We start from the raw sequence: 16437 nt of genomic DNA on the forward strand, positions 1-16437 counted from the left end.
AAGCATTTTCAACTTTATCTGGCAAAAAGAAAAATGGGAATTATTCTCTGCTTTCCAGGAAGAGAGTGTTCTAATGAAAGAAATGTTTCCATAAGTCTAATTTGGTCATAAATGACATGTCAAATGGATTGGATGAGAGTATGATGTGTGTGTTGAGTAACTAGGTTAATGGAATAAGGTAGACTATAGATGACTAGTTTTAGAACATATACATTAAAGAAACTTGAATAGAAAGAAATGAAATAAATTTTCGAAGATTTTTTTTTCTGATGTTCCTGTTCTATCACATAAAAAGTGCTAGCTCTTTATCATATAAATATTCTTTTCATTTGTACATAAATTGGATTTATGTGAGGCAGAGTTGCAATTATCAGTGTCAGGACAGAGTCAAGACAACTGGTGGTGACTCTAGAGATACAGTAGATGACCTTTGTCTTTCCATAGAAGTAAAAACAAAAACAATAATAGCATTGAAAATATATAGTAATTCTTATTTTCAAATATTGTACCACAATATGAGCTCTAAATTATGCTGTGCTAGCACATAATACAAGCATTGGATAATGGATATTGTTTCTTTGCAATATTTTATATAGAGAAAATACATGTTTTCCAGTAGGTATTTTGAAATATAGTGGCTAATTAAAAACTTGGTGTAATATGTCTTGTGTAACAAGTAGCAGGTATCACTAAATCACAAATTTTCATTTAGAAATGGAAAACTCTCTAACTTTCAGAAATATTGTGGGTGCTTATAATGTTTTTCAGTCTTGAGAGAAATTACCCAATAAGAACAAACATTATTAATACTATATAACTAATGAAAAGCAAGGATTAATCCTCCATAGGACCTGACTTTGTGATGTTCACAGTATTGCCATTTAAGCTAACATTTCAAAGCAATAGTAATTTTCCATGGTGATTTAAAAAGTTTTTGTCAGGTTCATTTTTGGACTTATTTTATTTTAAATAAATCTATTGTGCTACATTGAAATATTAAAGATATAGTAGTGTTTATCTTCATTACTCAGAAAATGTTACTCTTTTAAAGCAAAGTGACCACCAAAACCTTCAGGTTACATGATTCTTAAATACTTTCCTTACAGTATTTTTTTGTTAATTGCTTGTTTGGTAGGAGAGATAAAAGGAAACACTGTGAGAACAATGTGAATAACTTGATTCTCTATTAATAGCTTCTGAGCAGCAAGAAAACTCCAATAATTGCAAAGATGTTTACTTCATTATGTATTTGTATTTAAATCTTGAGGGTAAATCTAGTTTTCCCTAAATAGTGAACCTCTGGTTTGGCAATGTTCCTTGGAACATTTTATTAAAAGGTACAAGCTTACTATGTAAATTGTATAGATATTGTAGAGTGACAAGCCAGGTGATTTATTTTTTAATACTGCTAAATTTATTTCCTTTCCTTTGAAAGTAGCATGGAGGAAACTCCCCAAATTTTACAGTGGTTTTTCACTTTTGTAGCAAAATTTCCATTAAAATGTGATGAATTTTATATTTGCAAATATGAGCCATAGTGATTGGCTATTCTGGATCTCCTTGAAGTAAAAACCAAAAGTTATTGGCTTATGAGTGGCAGAATGAACAAAAATCATACTAGAGGAGGCATATTCTCCCATATAGATTATTTCAACCTCCATTTATGTTCACTACAAAGGTTTTGGATGGGGGCAGCTAGGTGACACAATAGATAGAGCACCATCCCTAAAATCAGGAGGACCTGAGTTCAAATCTGGTGTCAGACACTTAATACTTCCTAGCTGTGTGACCCTAAGCAAGTCATTTAACCCTAACTGCCTCAACAAAAACAAAAACAAAGATGTTGGATGAGCTCATGGCTACTATATAAGATTTCTGAGATATCACAAAGTCAGTTAAAACATTACTAATGGGCAGATAACTACCCCCATCATGATATGATGGATTGTTGCCACCTTTTCCCTTCTTTTTTCCAATCCAGTTTATCTTGGTGTCTGAAACTTCATCATAATTTCTAGGTATTAACATCCATTCCTCTGTTGCAAAACACTTATGAATGTGATATATATGTGAAAGAAACAAAAAAGTAAAAAAAAAATTCTGACAAAACACAATATATACATTGAAGCTCTAGGAAGCATATAAAGATTTGTCTGTCTTTTCCTTTTCTTTGAAAGTAGTATGCAGGATATCATTAGCATGATAGTTAATTTTTCTTGAAAATTAAAAAATAGGGGATGGAGCCAAAATGGCAAAGTTTCCTTTGAAAAATAAAAAAAAAGAACATAAAACTAAGTCTCTAAAGAATTAACCACTCTCCACCTCAAGATAGATTTGAAAGACCAAGAATAGTCAGTCTTACTGAAGTGAAAAGAGTAATCAGTCCAGTCCTAATTGAGTTTGCAAGAGCAAGTGTGAGGATCTGAATTACAGCAAAGCAGCAAGTGAAACCTTTAGTGTTGACTCAGTAGAAGTCCAAAGAAGGGCAGCCTCCAGCCACAATTCAGAAGGCAATTCTGGGAAACCAGGCTGTTTTCTAAAAAGAGCAAGCTAAGCTACCCCTTGCAAAAGGGGCCTCTGTGCTCACAGCCAAGACTCAGAGCTGAACAGGAAACTTGGGACAGCCTCCCTTTACCCTAAGAGCAGAGTTCAACCATAAAAGTTAAAAAAAAAAAAAAAAAAAAGAAAAAGAAAAAGAAATGCCAAAAGAAAAAAAGAAAAGGAACAAGAAACAGAAAAGAACCTTGATCATATAAAGCTATTATGGTGACAGGACAGATCAAACATCACCTCAGCAAGGACAAATGTACACAAAGGAAATCTCAAAAAGATATATGAATTAGTTTTCTAATTCATATTAGGAGGTTTCCTGGAAGTGCTCATAAAAACTCTAAAATACAAATAAGAGAGGTAGAAGAAAAAATGAGAGATATGCAAGAGAAAGTCAACAATCTTGAAAAGAAAGGCAATTTCTTAAAAAATACAATTGACCAAAAGAAAAAAAAAAAAAACACTGATTAAAACAACACCTTCAAAAGTAGAATTAACCAAATGGAAATGGAGATACAAAAACGAATTGAAGAAAAACATTTAAAAACTAGAATGTTGAAAATGGAAGCTAACTCAGTAAGACAGCAAGAATAAGTCAAAAAAAAAAAAAACTAAAAAGAATGAAAAAATGAAAGAAAATGTAAACTACCTCATTGTAAAAATAGCCAACCTGGAAAATGGATCCAGAAGAGAAAATTTAAAAATTATTGACCTACATGAAGACATGATCAAAAAAAAAAGATCCTGGCTTGCATTCTTCATGAAATCATAAAGGAAAACTGCCCCAAATATTCTAGAAACAGAGGGGAAAATACTCATTGAAATAACTCATCAATCACTTTCTGAAAGAGGTCCCACAAGGAAAACCCCAAGGAACATTGTTGTGAAACTCCAGAACTATAATCTCAAGGAAAAATCATTGCAAGCTGCCAGACAAAAGCCATTCAAATATCAGGGGGCAACAGTCAGGATTACCAATTACTTCTACAATAAAGAATCAGAGGGCCTATAACATCATATAGTGGAAGGCAAAGGACCTAGTGTTACAATTAAGAATTAACTACTCATTGAGACTCAAGATCATCTTTCTGGGGGTGGGGGGCGAAGATGGAACTTCAATGAAGTAAGACACTTTCAACCACTTTCACTATTGAAAAAAAAAAAAGAACTAAACAGAAAATCTAATCTATAATTACAGGACTTGAAAGATGCATAGAAAGATAAACCGGGAGAAATATATATGTTATTTATTTATATTATATATTATTTATTTATATTTATATATTTATTATAAATAATTATTTATGTTATATATGTTAAATTATATATACATATATATATGTGTGTATATATATATATATATAATTTAAACATTAAACTATTTACATCTCTAGATAGAAGAATGTTTTGTGTAACTCTTGATCTGTCCCTGGAAAACACAGAGAGGGGGGCATCACATGGACTGCGGGTGTAGTTGTAAATGGACCATGTGGGTGTGGATATGATGACATTAAAGAAAAAGGCATTGAGGAATGGAAAAAAAAGTCTGTACTGGAAAAAGAGGAAAAGTGAGGTATAATGGGACAATTAGATCACATGGAGACACACAAAAGACCTGTTACAATGGGGAGAAAGAAAGAAGAGTATGAGCATTGTCTGAAGCTTGATCTCATCAGTTTTGTCTTTAAGAGGGATCAGTTGGCTATAAAAATTTTTCTAACCATATAACGAAGAATGAGGAAAAACAGGAAAGGAAAGAAAGGGGCAGGATAGAAGGGCAGCAGAAACATTAGGAAAAAAGGTAAAAGAAGGGTTAAAGAGTGATAGGTGATAAGGTAGTGGATGAGGTGGGTTAAAAAAAACAACACTATTAAGAACAGGGTGGAAAGAGTATTTACAGAATATTCTCAAATACAGAATACTCAAAAGTATTTACAGAAGAGACAATAGGTTGGAGGGAAATACAGAGCTGGTAATCATAAATGTGAATGTAAATGAGATGAATTCTCCCATAAAAGTGAAGCAAATAACAGAGTGGATTAAAAAACTAAATCCTACAAAACACATTTGACAGAGAGAGATATATACAGAATAGAAGTAAAAAGTTGGACCAGAATTTTTTTTGCCATTCTCAACAATACAATTAATTGACTACTCTGAAGCAGTTAAGATAAAAAATGCTATCCATAACCAAGAAAAAAAAAAAAAAGAACTGACTGTGTTTGAATATAAGTGAAGCACACTCTTTTTTTAAATTTTATTTTTCTTTAAGAATTTTTTTGGGAGACAAATCTATGTTTTCTTTTATAATGTGAATTTTATGGAAATATTTTTTATATCTTAAAGAGAAATAGGAATAGGAAGGAAGGGAAAGAATCTGGAACTCAAAAAAAAAAAACAAATGTAAAAAATGTCAAAAATAAAAATATATAGAAAAGGAAACTAAGACACAATTTTATCTGAGTTGGAGAAACACTGGCAATCTTTTTTAATAAGATCAAGGGTGTAACAAGGAGTAACATTGTCAAAAATACAATTTAATGTTTTGACATTTCTAGCTATAATAATATATAAGAAAAATGAAAGAATTAGTATAAGGAAAGAGGAAATAAAATTTTCATTATGTGTAGCTGATATATTTTACAGATATATCGATTTTATAATATTCACATGGAAAAAAGTAAAAGTTAATTGAAATGAACTTCAGAAAACTAGTGGGTTATAAAATAAAGATATGGAAATTAACAGTCTTTGTGTGTATATATGTATATGTATCTCTATATCATTATCCAATCCCAATAAGAAAAGATATAAAAAGAAATTCTCCCCAAATAACTACATAATATACAAAGTTTCTTGAAAACACCTTTATTTTTTAATAAAGGAAAACTCAAATAGTTGGAGAGATAATTATTGCTCATTTTTAGGCCATACTAATATGATAAAAATCATGATTCTACCCAAATTAGTTTGTTAATTGGATGCTTCACAAATCAAATATTTCAAAAGCTTTTTATAGATATAGACAAAATCTTATAATCAATCTGGAGGAATAAATAACCAAGAATATTGCAAGAAATAATGGGGGGAAAGTAAGATTGAAGTTCATCAAGCAGTAGAATATTACAAATCATAGAATGAATTGATCATTACTAGAGCAATTTGATACTGGTTAAAATACAACTATTGATCACTGGGACAGATTGATTAAACTAGGGAAATGATATAGCATGGCATTTGATAAATCAAAGGACACCAAATATTGTGGATAGACACTATGGGTAAGGGTATCATAATACATATAAATTGTGGAGAAAACTGGAACAAACCCCATTTATAGACATGGATGGGCAATGTCTTGATTTGTTTTGCTTGAGTATGGATATTTATTAAAAGAGAGTAATTCTCCATGGATAAGTATAGACATGAAAGCTGGGTTAATATAAGAAGATAGATATTAAAAAAAAGAATGCCAATAATTAAAAAAAAGAAAAAAAAATAGCCTGAATGCATTGGGAGTTTATAGCAGTGGCAATAAAATGTTAGAAAGAAGAAGAGTGTCAAAGGAATGGTGGAAAGTGTTAAAGACAAAGAAAATTCAACTTGGTGGTTGGGAGCCCACAACTAGGCACTATTGGAGAGCATTAATTGGTCTGGCAATCTCAAGAAATGTCCATATATTGATAATCAGTCTTTCTTAGGTAGCAGAGTAAGCTATGTGAGGAAAGATTATCCACTACCGGGGAAATTGGGAACATCTATAGAAGATGTTCCTATGTGCATTATTTGCCTTTTGTAGACAATTATATGTTAGTAAATGAGAAACCAAGATTCTAACCCCATGCCCCTCAGTGCAGAATCTTATAAGCAGAGCCCTCAAGGAGATATGAAATTTCTTTGCTTATAAATATAGGTTATTGATTTTTTGAGATGAATGTTTTTGGACTTTCTAAAAGTTACTAAAAGTATCTATGATATAGATTATAAAAAAGAGAGAATATTTGGTCTCCTATATTAGCTATGGTAGAAAATACTTAAAATATTTTGTCACTCTTCTTTGGCTCATTAATATGTTGTCATCTAATTTTTCTCTGAGTTTAAACTCAAAAGAAAGAAAAAAAATCATACAAGAAGAGGTTTACATGAATTAGACTTCTGTGGTATGGCAAGACCTTTAATACTCAGGCATTATATTTGCATTAAAATGTGTAAGCCATATTGGGTTGTTACACTAGATAAGAATTAGTAAATCAGTGCTTGTTGGAATCTTTACAAACTGCAAATTTAGAGTTGATAGATTATTGATCTGATCTTACAAAAAGATGTTTTGGGCCAGAACCTGAAACAAGGTACTAAGTAGAACTAATTAATACAATGTTTGTGTTTACACCTTTACTCATTGGAATAATTCACAAGTATGGGAGATTCACAAAGTAAACTTTTTAACTTTGTGAATTCACACCTCCCTTGAAGCTCTTAGGGCCAGAGAGCACTATGGGAGAAACCCATAATCCCTCTCTCTCCAATAAATAGAACTTCAAAGGGGCCAGTCAGAAGAGTTTTCAGAGGAAGAAGCTATGAGTCAAGAGTTCAGCTGAAGATTGAGAAGGCTCTCTCAGAGGCAAGACAGATTCAACTTGGTGCTGGCTTTGGAGGCTGAAGAAAGCAGAGGCAGAAGCAAAGGACAAAGCGCCAAGAGCTCTTGGAACCAAGCAGAGAGATAGGCCTCTAAGCTAACTGGATTATATTAGAGACAATAAAAGATCTGAACTTTTATCACCTGGCTGCGTTTTGGGTGATTATTTACTATTAACTGAAACTAAGGCTGCCTCCAGAAAACCTCCCCCAAGAAACCTCCTGCTCTCCCCCAGAGAGAACCATCACATATTATTTTATTTTAAAAGAAGAAAAACAAACACCACAAGTGCTTGATTGTCAAATGTGATACACCAGACCAAATGTGAGGCCATAACATACATCTCTACCACCTGTTATTAGTAATATTAATACTTATTAGTAATTACAAGTAATCATTTGTTAGGAATATTTAATAATTAGCCACAAGTTATTAGTAATTATTACTGTCATTTCTTCATTGCCAGTACTCTGGGTTTCACATGGATAATCTTGATTGTTTATTGCTCCCCAGAACAACCCATACCAGGGAAAGAGTGACAAAATCTCCAGGAAATGGATGTAGTGAGCACAGAGAAGCTATAGTTGCTATCTCTATTCTGATATGCATACAGTCAACTCCATCGCAATTTCACATGGTTCAGCATGGCAGTAGAAAATGTTTCTAATGCATGGTCTAGTATATACACTAGGAAGCAATAAAGTGTGCCCAAAATAGCATGACAAAAATGCTTCTTCCAGAAACAGCAGATGGCAGTAATTATATCAGCTATGGTAAATTGCTGTCGGAGGAGTACACTTTCTTTCCTCTGCCTCCTACCTAACAGCTGATTGGGCAATAAGGTCTTACTTAGCGGCAATTTAGCGGGTTACATTTCAATGCCACATCCTGGATTTGGAGGGCAAAAGATTGGCTGCATTTGTAGTTACTCTGCCTTTTTGACTGTGATTTTTGGAACTCAAACCAGTGGTGGATAAAATGAAATTGAAGCCAAAATCTCTGGGTTAGATTTCCATTTTAGGAATGATAGTATAATCAGAAAAAAATTATCTTTGGATCATAGATTTGGGGCTAGAAGGGACCTTAGAATGTCATCCAGGTAATGCCCTCAAGCTTATTCATTAATTCATTCATTATTTATTCATTCATTTATTGATAGTCAGGATAGGGGGAGAAAATTGAAGCCTGGAAAGCTTATATTATTTGTTCAAAGTCTCACAGGTGGTATCAAGCAGAGCTAGGATCTGATCTCATATACTTGTATTTCTAAGTCCAAGTTCTTTCTGTTCTTCAATTTTCTCTATTTTATAACATTTCAACCACTCATTTTCTCCTTCTCCAAATAACTATTGCTTCTCAGCTCTCATATAGGAAAGATGAAAATCTTCATGATTTCTGCTTGTTCAAACTAGAAACTGAATGGATAAGTGTATGACCCATTCCCCTCTGCTCTATACACAGACTCATGGTGTCCTTTGATTTGTGATTATAGCCACTAATTCTACCTCTTAGCCATGGCCACAGTGAAAACACATCCTGTTTCTGATTGCTATTTGTGAACATCATCTAAAGTTTTATCTTGTGTGTGCCAAATCCTGTATGTGGCAAGCTCTCTATTTTATTGTCCATCAGTAAACTAGCTTATGTGCTGCTGAGGGAACACAATTTAGTGTCAGATTGTTGCTGTTGTGTAGCAACCCTTAGTATGAATGAGGGATGTGTAAAGTATTTTAGCTTTTTGGAAGAAATTTGGTGTCTAATGCCAGTTGTTATTTTAATGTAAGAATTGAAATCTAAATCTGTGCAGTTGGATCATGGTATTTAATTTATTTAAAACCTTGTATCCCTAGATTTTTAAAATATCAGTGCATCAAATCTTAAGGCCTTTGAATTGATGGTAATAAATTGTTGAGTTTACTTCTAGAGGTATTGGTAATATTTGTTTTTCAGTCATTAATGACTCTTTCTGACTTCATTTGGGGTTTTCTTGGCAAAGATACTGGATTTGAGGTTGACAGATGAGTAAACCAAGGCAAATGGGGTGAAGTGAGTTGCCCCAGATCACATAGTGAGACCAGATTTGAATTCAGACTCTGCTTACTTAGGGCAGGTACCCTATCTTCTTCACCTCCTAGCTGTTATTGATCAGGAAAAAGCCATTTCTGGTCATACTTTTAATAGTCTTTTTAGACTTAATTTAGAAAGAAATGATTAGAGATCTTGATTTATCAGAAATTCAGTGATTTATATAAATACTTATACAAATCTATACTGATTCAAAGAGAAGGAAAGGATCACATAGAACTTGATTTACATTCTTAGGAAGGAAATAACTTAGATTGATTTTGTACAGGTTATGATTGCTTGTCTGTGGTTAAATTTCAAAGGAAAAATATATGTCCTCTAGCAATTCGTTGAATTATATTAAGAACATAAACATAATCTAATTTGGATTTATTTCCCTGAAGGCAGGGTCTCTCTCCCTACCTCTCTACCTCCCTCCCTCCCTCCTCCCCCTCCTCTTTACTTCCTCCTCCTCCTCCTCCTCCTCTTCTCCTCCTTATTTCCTCCTCTTCTTTCTCCTTACTTCCTCCTCCTTCTCCTCCTCCTTCTCCTCCTCCTCCTCCTCTTCTCCTCCTCTTCCTTCTCTTCCTCCTCCTCCTCTCCTCCTCCTCCTCCTCCTCTTCCTCCTCATCTTCCTTTCTCCTCCTCCTCCTCCTTTTCTTCCTCCTCCTCCTCCTCCTCTCCTCCTCCTCCTCCTCCTCTCCTCCTCCTTCTTCTTCTTCTTCTTCTTTCTCTCTCTCTCTCTCTCTCTCTCTCTCTCTCTCTCTCTCTCTCTCTCTCTGTCTCTCTCTCTCTCTCTGTCTCTCTCTGTCTCTCCCTACTCTCCCTCCCCCTCTGTCTATCTGTCTCTCTGCTTTCTGTCCCTGACTCTGTCTATCTCTCAGGGATTACTTACACATAACCAATATTACAGGAAAGATAATAATTAAGAATTCAGTTGAATCATTCAGAAAGAATTACTAAGTCAGATTTGGAAGACTCTTTAGTCCATATCTCACTTTAAAAAGGATCGTAGAACAAACCTGACAAATGATGGTCAAGCCTCTGCTGAAAGACTTCCATTGAATATCAGGCTTCCTTGAGGAAGACCTTTACCCTTTTAGACAGTTCTATTAGGAAATTATCCTTGCCCTCCAGTTTAAGTTTGCCTTTTTTCTCCTAATTCTGCCAAATAATTCTGCCAAATCTAAACCCTTTTCCACATTACAGCTTTGCAAATATTTGAACACAGTCATCATGTCAACCCCATGACATCTTTTTCCAGATTCAATATCCCTAGTTCCTTCAACACAACCAAATATGATAATGACATAAAACAATTCTTCTTGCCAATCTCAAACAACCTCTAGCCTATCAATTTCCTCCTTAAACTTGGGTATCTACCAGATAAGATCCCACAAGGGCATGTTAAACCAATTCAGCTCAAACTTCCATTATTTTGGGGGGAGAAAATTTTCATATTACAGTGCCAAATTTGCTTTACTATCTTCTATAAAACTTGCATAGGGATGCATTTGCTTTATGTAATTAGTAATGCTTGTTAGTAGTACCAACCATAATTTTCTGGAATTTTAGCACTAAAGCACTAAAGTCACATAATATCCTTACTATTCATATGGAAGGGTAATTTCTACTGCCTGAAGGAGAATTAAATTTTTTGTTCCCTAAATAGGCTGACTACAAATGGAAATTACTAACTGGCTTTTATTTAAGGAGTAAGTTCTGATCTCAGATGGGAGAGTAGGATTCCACAAATCATTTTATTCAGGCAAACTTTAAGTGTTAATCTATTCTATGATATTTCTAATAACTGGCTATCAAATCTCTTGAAGACTATCAGTGACAACAAGGCCATTTCCCAGCAATTTAGCCATACTTAGACAAATATTGCTCAAACTTAGATCATCCTAATTATTCAGAAGACTTTGCTTTTATTAAGCTAAAATTGGACTTGTTTTCATTGGGACAAAGCAGAAGCACCAGTTTTATATCCTATCTCAGATAGTGCCCAGGAGTAAATGATATTTTGATTTGGTTTTTAGTTATATTCCATCGAAAGTCTGACATTTCTATTTGAAAGGAAAATAAAAATTTTTATTTTACAGTATTTTATTTTGATTGTAGGGAGCATGACTTCGGCCACTTCACCTATCATTTTGAAATGGGACCCCAAAAGTTTGGAAATAAGGACACTGACAGTGGAGAGACTACTAGAACCTCTTGTTACACAGGTAAGAAAATTTTCTTTTATGTTCATATAATTCTCATGGAAATCTTACAAAAAGAGAAACTGACTGCCCTATCCTTTTTGTTTAATATCTAGCCATTCATTGAACATTTTTAAAATTATGAATTCAGACTGTATTTTGCAAATCTGCTTGATCAACTTCTTAGCCAGCTGGGATTTAAAATTCTTGTTTTTGAAAATCACCCAAATAAAAACATAATTTGTGGAAATAATTTTGATAGGGTAATTTAGGAGCCCGGGTGAACCTCATTTGCAATTCTTAAATCAAAGGCTATATAAAAGCTTTCTACTTCACTTTTAAATGCAATATATGGTTAAAAACAGTGATTATAAGCTGAACATTATTTTTTGAATTTCTCTTCAGTTGACAATGTTCATCTTATTGAAATTTAACTGTCTCATTTCAATGTCATTACACTTCAAAATGACCCAATTTGCAGTACTCATTTTAGAAGATATTTTGTTAGTGAAATATATATTTTTCTCATGGGAATTGTCCAATGCCAGGGTTGAGATGGAAGGTCCTGGTAATTTGCAAATAGTGAAAATTAAAGTGTTTGAATTTGTAACCTGTTAAAAGAAACAGTTTTATAAACAATGCATAAAATTTACATCAGCAATACTGTGTGTTATTGTTGACTACAGTTCTGTGGATTTTCATAACAGCTTGTGTTTTATCATTATTTACATTCTACTTATAAAAAAGTTCTTTTGATAAACCTCCTACTTCTGAAGCATATGAGCCCTGGAAACATATGAGGATACTTTCAATCTCTCACACTTGATTCTCATCCTAGGAGTTCTACTTCTATCAATTACAACTGGAATTATAAATGGTGATAGAAAAACCTATGACCTTCTTTTCATTCTTTGTCTCCATCAGGCAAGATCAGTAATATCAGAAACCATTCATATTTATGAAAGATCAAACAGGAGTTTTTACCTTGCCATAACTTGAGTTCCCAGCTTCTCTTTATTCATTTATATTGATGTCTGCCCTCAGTTTTCTAGGAGGATCTGGAAATGCGAGTTGTGTGAGGAAAACAATGAACAGAATGGGAACTTATCAGACAAAATAAATTTTAAAAAGATATACAATGAAGGTGGAGGTAAAGCCAGGCAGTAGAAGATGAATAGGAATGTGGTAACTTCAGGGATGCTAATTATCAAAATGTGTTGAGGTTGGTGAGTAAGATAGATAACCAAGAGTGATTGTTAGTGTTTTTAAAGCTATCCTGTGGACAAAAGAGGATCAGAGAAGAGGTAGCTCTACTTTTTAGAAAGAAGGCAAAACAGAAATAGCTTTTATTTAATTCTCATTTTCACTTTTCTTAAGTTTAAGAGTATCCCATTAATTCAGGAAAACCTTTGTGATATTGCAAGATGACAATCCCATTGTTTTGAATATAGCTTCATCCTAATCAGGGTGTCTTAAATAACTGGAAGTGACAAAATTCATGTGTTTTCCATCTAACTATGAAAATGTAAAAAAGTTAAATGAATGAAAAGAAACAGAAAAAGAATGATGGCAAGATAAATCCTGAATAAAAGACTGAAAATAAGCCTGTTTGCCGTTGTTGTTGAGACGTATTTGTTTAAATGTAAATTGTGCAGTGCAAACAATTGGTAGCATTGATATTAAATATTAAGTTATAATTTTAAAAAGAAAGAATGCAGAAGTACTGTCAAAAGTTTTGCTTCTTGTTTCTTTGTCAAAGAGAATAACTTTTATTCTGAATATGACATTAAAAAAAAAAAGGCTAACCTTGACTTATACTAGGAAAGGGCAGCAAGGTTGCAAAGTGATTAGAGCCATGGGTCTGGAGTCATAAAGGCCTGAATTCATAGCCATATTCTGATACTTGCTGTGTGACTCAGGTCAAGTCACTTAAGCCTGTGTGTATCAGTTCCTCATCTGGAGAAGGAAATGGCAAAGCACTTCAGTATCTTTGCCAACGGAACTCAAAATCGGGTCAGGAAGAATCAGCCGGGACTAAAACAACTTAACAATTGCCCTTGATCAATTAAAGTCATAAATCAAAATACTGGTATTGAAATGAATGTCCGAGATCCTCTTTCCCCAAATTCTTAACTTTATGCCATTCCGGCAAGTTTATCCATCATTCCAACTAATATTACAGATAGTGCAACTCCAATGGGTTTACATATTTTAAATGTATTTTTACCTAAAGGACCACCTCATGTAGAACTCATAGAAAGTTAGCACTCACATGGAAGTCAGAAATGGTACAAAGACACTCTCAAGATCTCTCCAGAATTTTAGTATTGAATGGGAGATATAGAAATCATTCCAGATCATCCAAAATGGCTTGACTACATTAAAGAATTGCAGGAGGAAACCTATGATGCAGAAATCTAGAGATATCTCCATCCCCAAATTAAATGAGACTTGTAAAGTATGGAGAGCCTCTGGGTCAGCCAGAGTCAGGATAAATCAAAATCTTTGGTCTTTAGGGGGAGAGGTGAAGAAGGCAGGCAAACTGCCACATGGCTTGCAAAAGATATATTCTGGATTCTGGAGTCTGGAATCTCTGTCTCACTCCTCCTTGTCCTGCCCCCAAGTCATACTGACTTCTCTCCCCAAGCCCTCCAATCCTCTCTATGATTACCTTACTACCACCCCATTCAACTAGCTCCAGTGGTGAGGAGAGCCATTATCTAAACTTATGCTAATAGAGCCATTGTCTTACATCAAATATGTAATTAGCCTTAAGTGCTCTGCATTCTCAGATTCAAGTACACCTATTCAGAATTTCAGTCCTCTACAGAGACTATTTTTTGCCAGACCTTCTGAGCTCATATTAGACTAATCAGTCAGGGTAGATCCTATTGTACCTTACCTCTAAATCATGATATCTGTGGTCCTCTTTGATAAAAAAGGAGGAACAACAAATAATATCAATTTCATACTCAACCCTAGCCTCCCTTTTCTATGTAGTGTTTTCCAATCAGTATATAAGCTCCTTGAAGGTAAGGATTGTTTTATTTCCATATTTTAACTTGCTTATTTGCCTACATTTAGCATAATTTTCTGGTTTAAGTAAGTGCTTAAAAATGCTATAGTATAATTCTCTCATTTTACAGATGAAGACACTGAGTCATTGAAATCTTGAAGGGACTTGTGCAAAGTTACAAAGTTACTAAATACCTGAACTACTATTTGAAGTCAGTGTTTCATCCTTCAAATTCAGAGCACCATTTCTAATCATCACACAAATCCTTTATTACTGAAAAAAGTAAAAGTTCTTTTTAGAAACATTATTTGTAATATTTCAAAGTTGAGGACCCTATGGACTCCATGTGAGAAGTGCTTACTGAACAAGTTCAGTCCAGTTATTATCCAATCCTCACAGTAGTCTCTGAATCTTTGTGATATCATTTGGGTTTTTCATCACAAAGCCATTTCCTTTCTCACCTCATTTTACAGATGAGAAACTGAAGCAAATTAGGTGAAGTGACTTTGTCCAAGGTCACCCAGCCATTAAATGCCTGAGGTCAGATTTGAACTCGAGAATGAATGTTCCTGACACTCCACTGGGCCACCTAGTTGCTAATGCAACTTTATTCATGCAGAAGGGCATAGATTGCCTTCTGTTCAAAAAAAGAAGCAGAAAGAATCTGTCAGTTACTTTAATTTTGAGGGAAAAAATAGAACAGATTATTAAAGAGAGATTTAGTCAATAAAAAGAAAATGAAAAAGTCAGAATAACTTTATCAAAATCTAGTTATGACAAACTAAATGACATTTCTTTTTGAACAGAAATCTTGAAATGGTAGATTAAGGAAATTTTGTAGGCATCATTTATTTAAATGTTAGCTCCTCAATATGCTTGCAGGGGAAAAAAAATGAAGAAATGCAGGCTAAACAATAATGCCTACAGAACAATTTGGGATTGGTTAAATAAGAAGACTATAAGAGTTTGTCAGTTTCATTTTGGCATGGGTGCCATTAAACATGTCAATCATTGACTTAGATAAAAGCAGAAGTGATTTATAGTTGTTATTATTTTATTTTTACTGTTTTTTACTTAGATTTACAAATGGCACAGAACTGATAGAAATGGTTAACATACCAGATGAGAGGACTGCGAAAATGATTTTTTTAGGCTAGACATTGTGTCATATTCAAAAGCAGAAATTCAAGCATGAATTTAGTAGGAGGAATTATATGATCTTATTCTTGGATTTTTAAGTCGATTTCCTAAGTACAAAAATGGCAGAGCCATGATTAAACCAGTGGGGGAAGAGGGTGTTAGATGACAGAAGAGTAGTCAGTATGATTGGTTGTATGCTATCATAGCCAAAAACATGAATATGATCTTGGCTGCAAAACAAGGCAGATTTAGTAGGAAAACAAAGATGATGCCAGTGTATTCTTTCCTGTTCACAAAATATTAAAGGCACCGTGTTTAATAGCCTCTGGAGTGGCCAAAGGAGCAAAATCAGGATGGCAAAGGACATAGACTCTATTATATGAGGATCAGTTGAGGAAATTGGAGATATTTTGTTAGAAGAAAAGATTCAGAGGTGGGGAATGTGATAGCTACCTTCAAGTATTTGAAGGGTTCTCATGGGGAAAGACTCTTGGCTTGACATTAGACAATATGATATAAGCTCCTTGAATCTGAGATCATCTCACTTTTGCTTTTGTCTCTGTTATGCCAGAAGGCACTAGGCACTTAGAAAATGCTTATTGATTGAATGACTTCTTCCATTCCAGTGAAGAGAAGTTGGGTCCATAGGTAGAGGTTCTACAAGGATGAATTTACTTTCTAATAATGATTATTCGCCAAATAGAATTGTCTGCCTTAGTGGAACTTATGGGTTTCTGCTCAAAGGAGTCCATTAAGCCAACGATAAAAACTTGAATATATTATAGTGAGATTCTTTTGTGGTATAAATTCAAGTTGGTGACTTT

At 34.0% G+C, this 16437-nt stretch overlaps 1 protein-coding gene across 2 annotated transcripts in view; it reads left to right on the forward strand.

Moving 5' to 3' along the window:
- The window catches only part of CTNNA2 (catenin alpha 2), a 1459872-nt gene that overhangs the window by 153610 nt on the left and 1289825 nt on the right, over positions 1–16437 (forward strand). For both annotated transcript variants that reach the window (XM_051974336.1, XM_051974337.1), the window contains exon 2: positions 11375–11481. In XM_051974336.1, the coding sequence (XP_051830296.1) occupies positions 11380–11481 (102 nt within the window). In that variant the 5' untranslated portion in view covers positions 11375–11379. The remainder of the gene's footprint in view (positions 1–11374; positions 11482–16437) is intronic.

The sequence above is a fragment of the Antechinus flavipes genome, chromosome 2 (assembly GCF_016432865.1).
Source record: "Antechinus flavipes isolate AdamAnt ecotype Samford, QLD, Australia chromosome 2, AdamAnt_v2, whole genome shotgun sequence".
NCBI classification, from domain to species: Eukaryota; Metazoa; Chordata; class Mammalia; order Dasyuromorphia; family Dasyuridae; genus Antechinus; species Antechinus flavipes.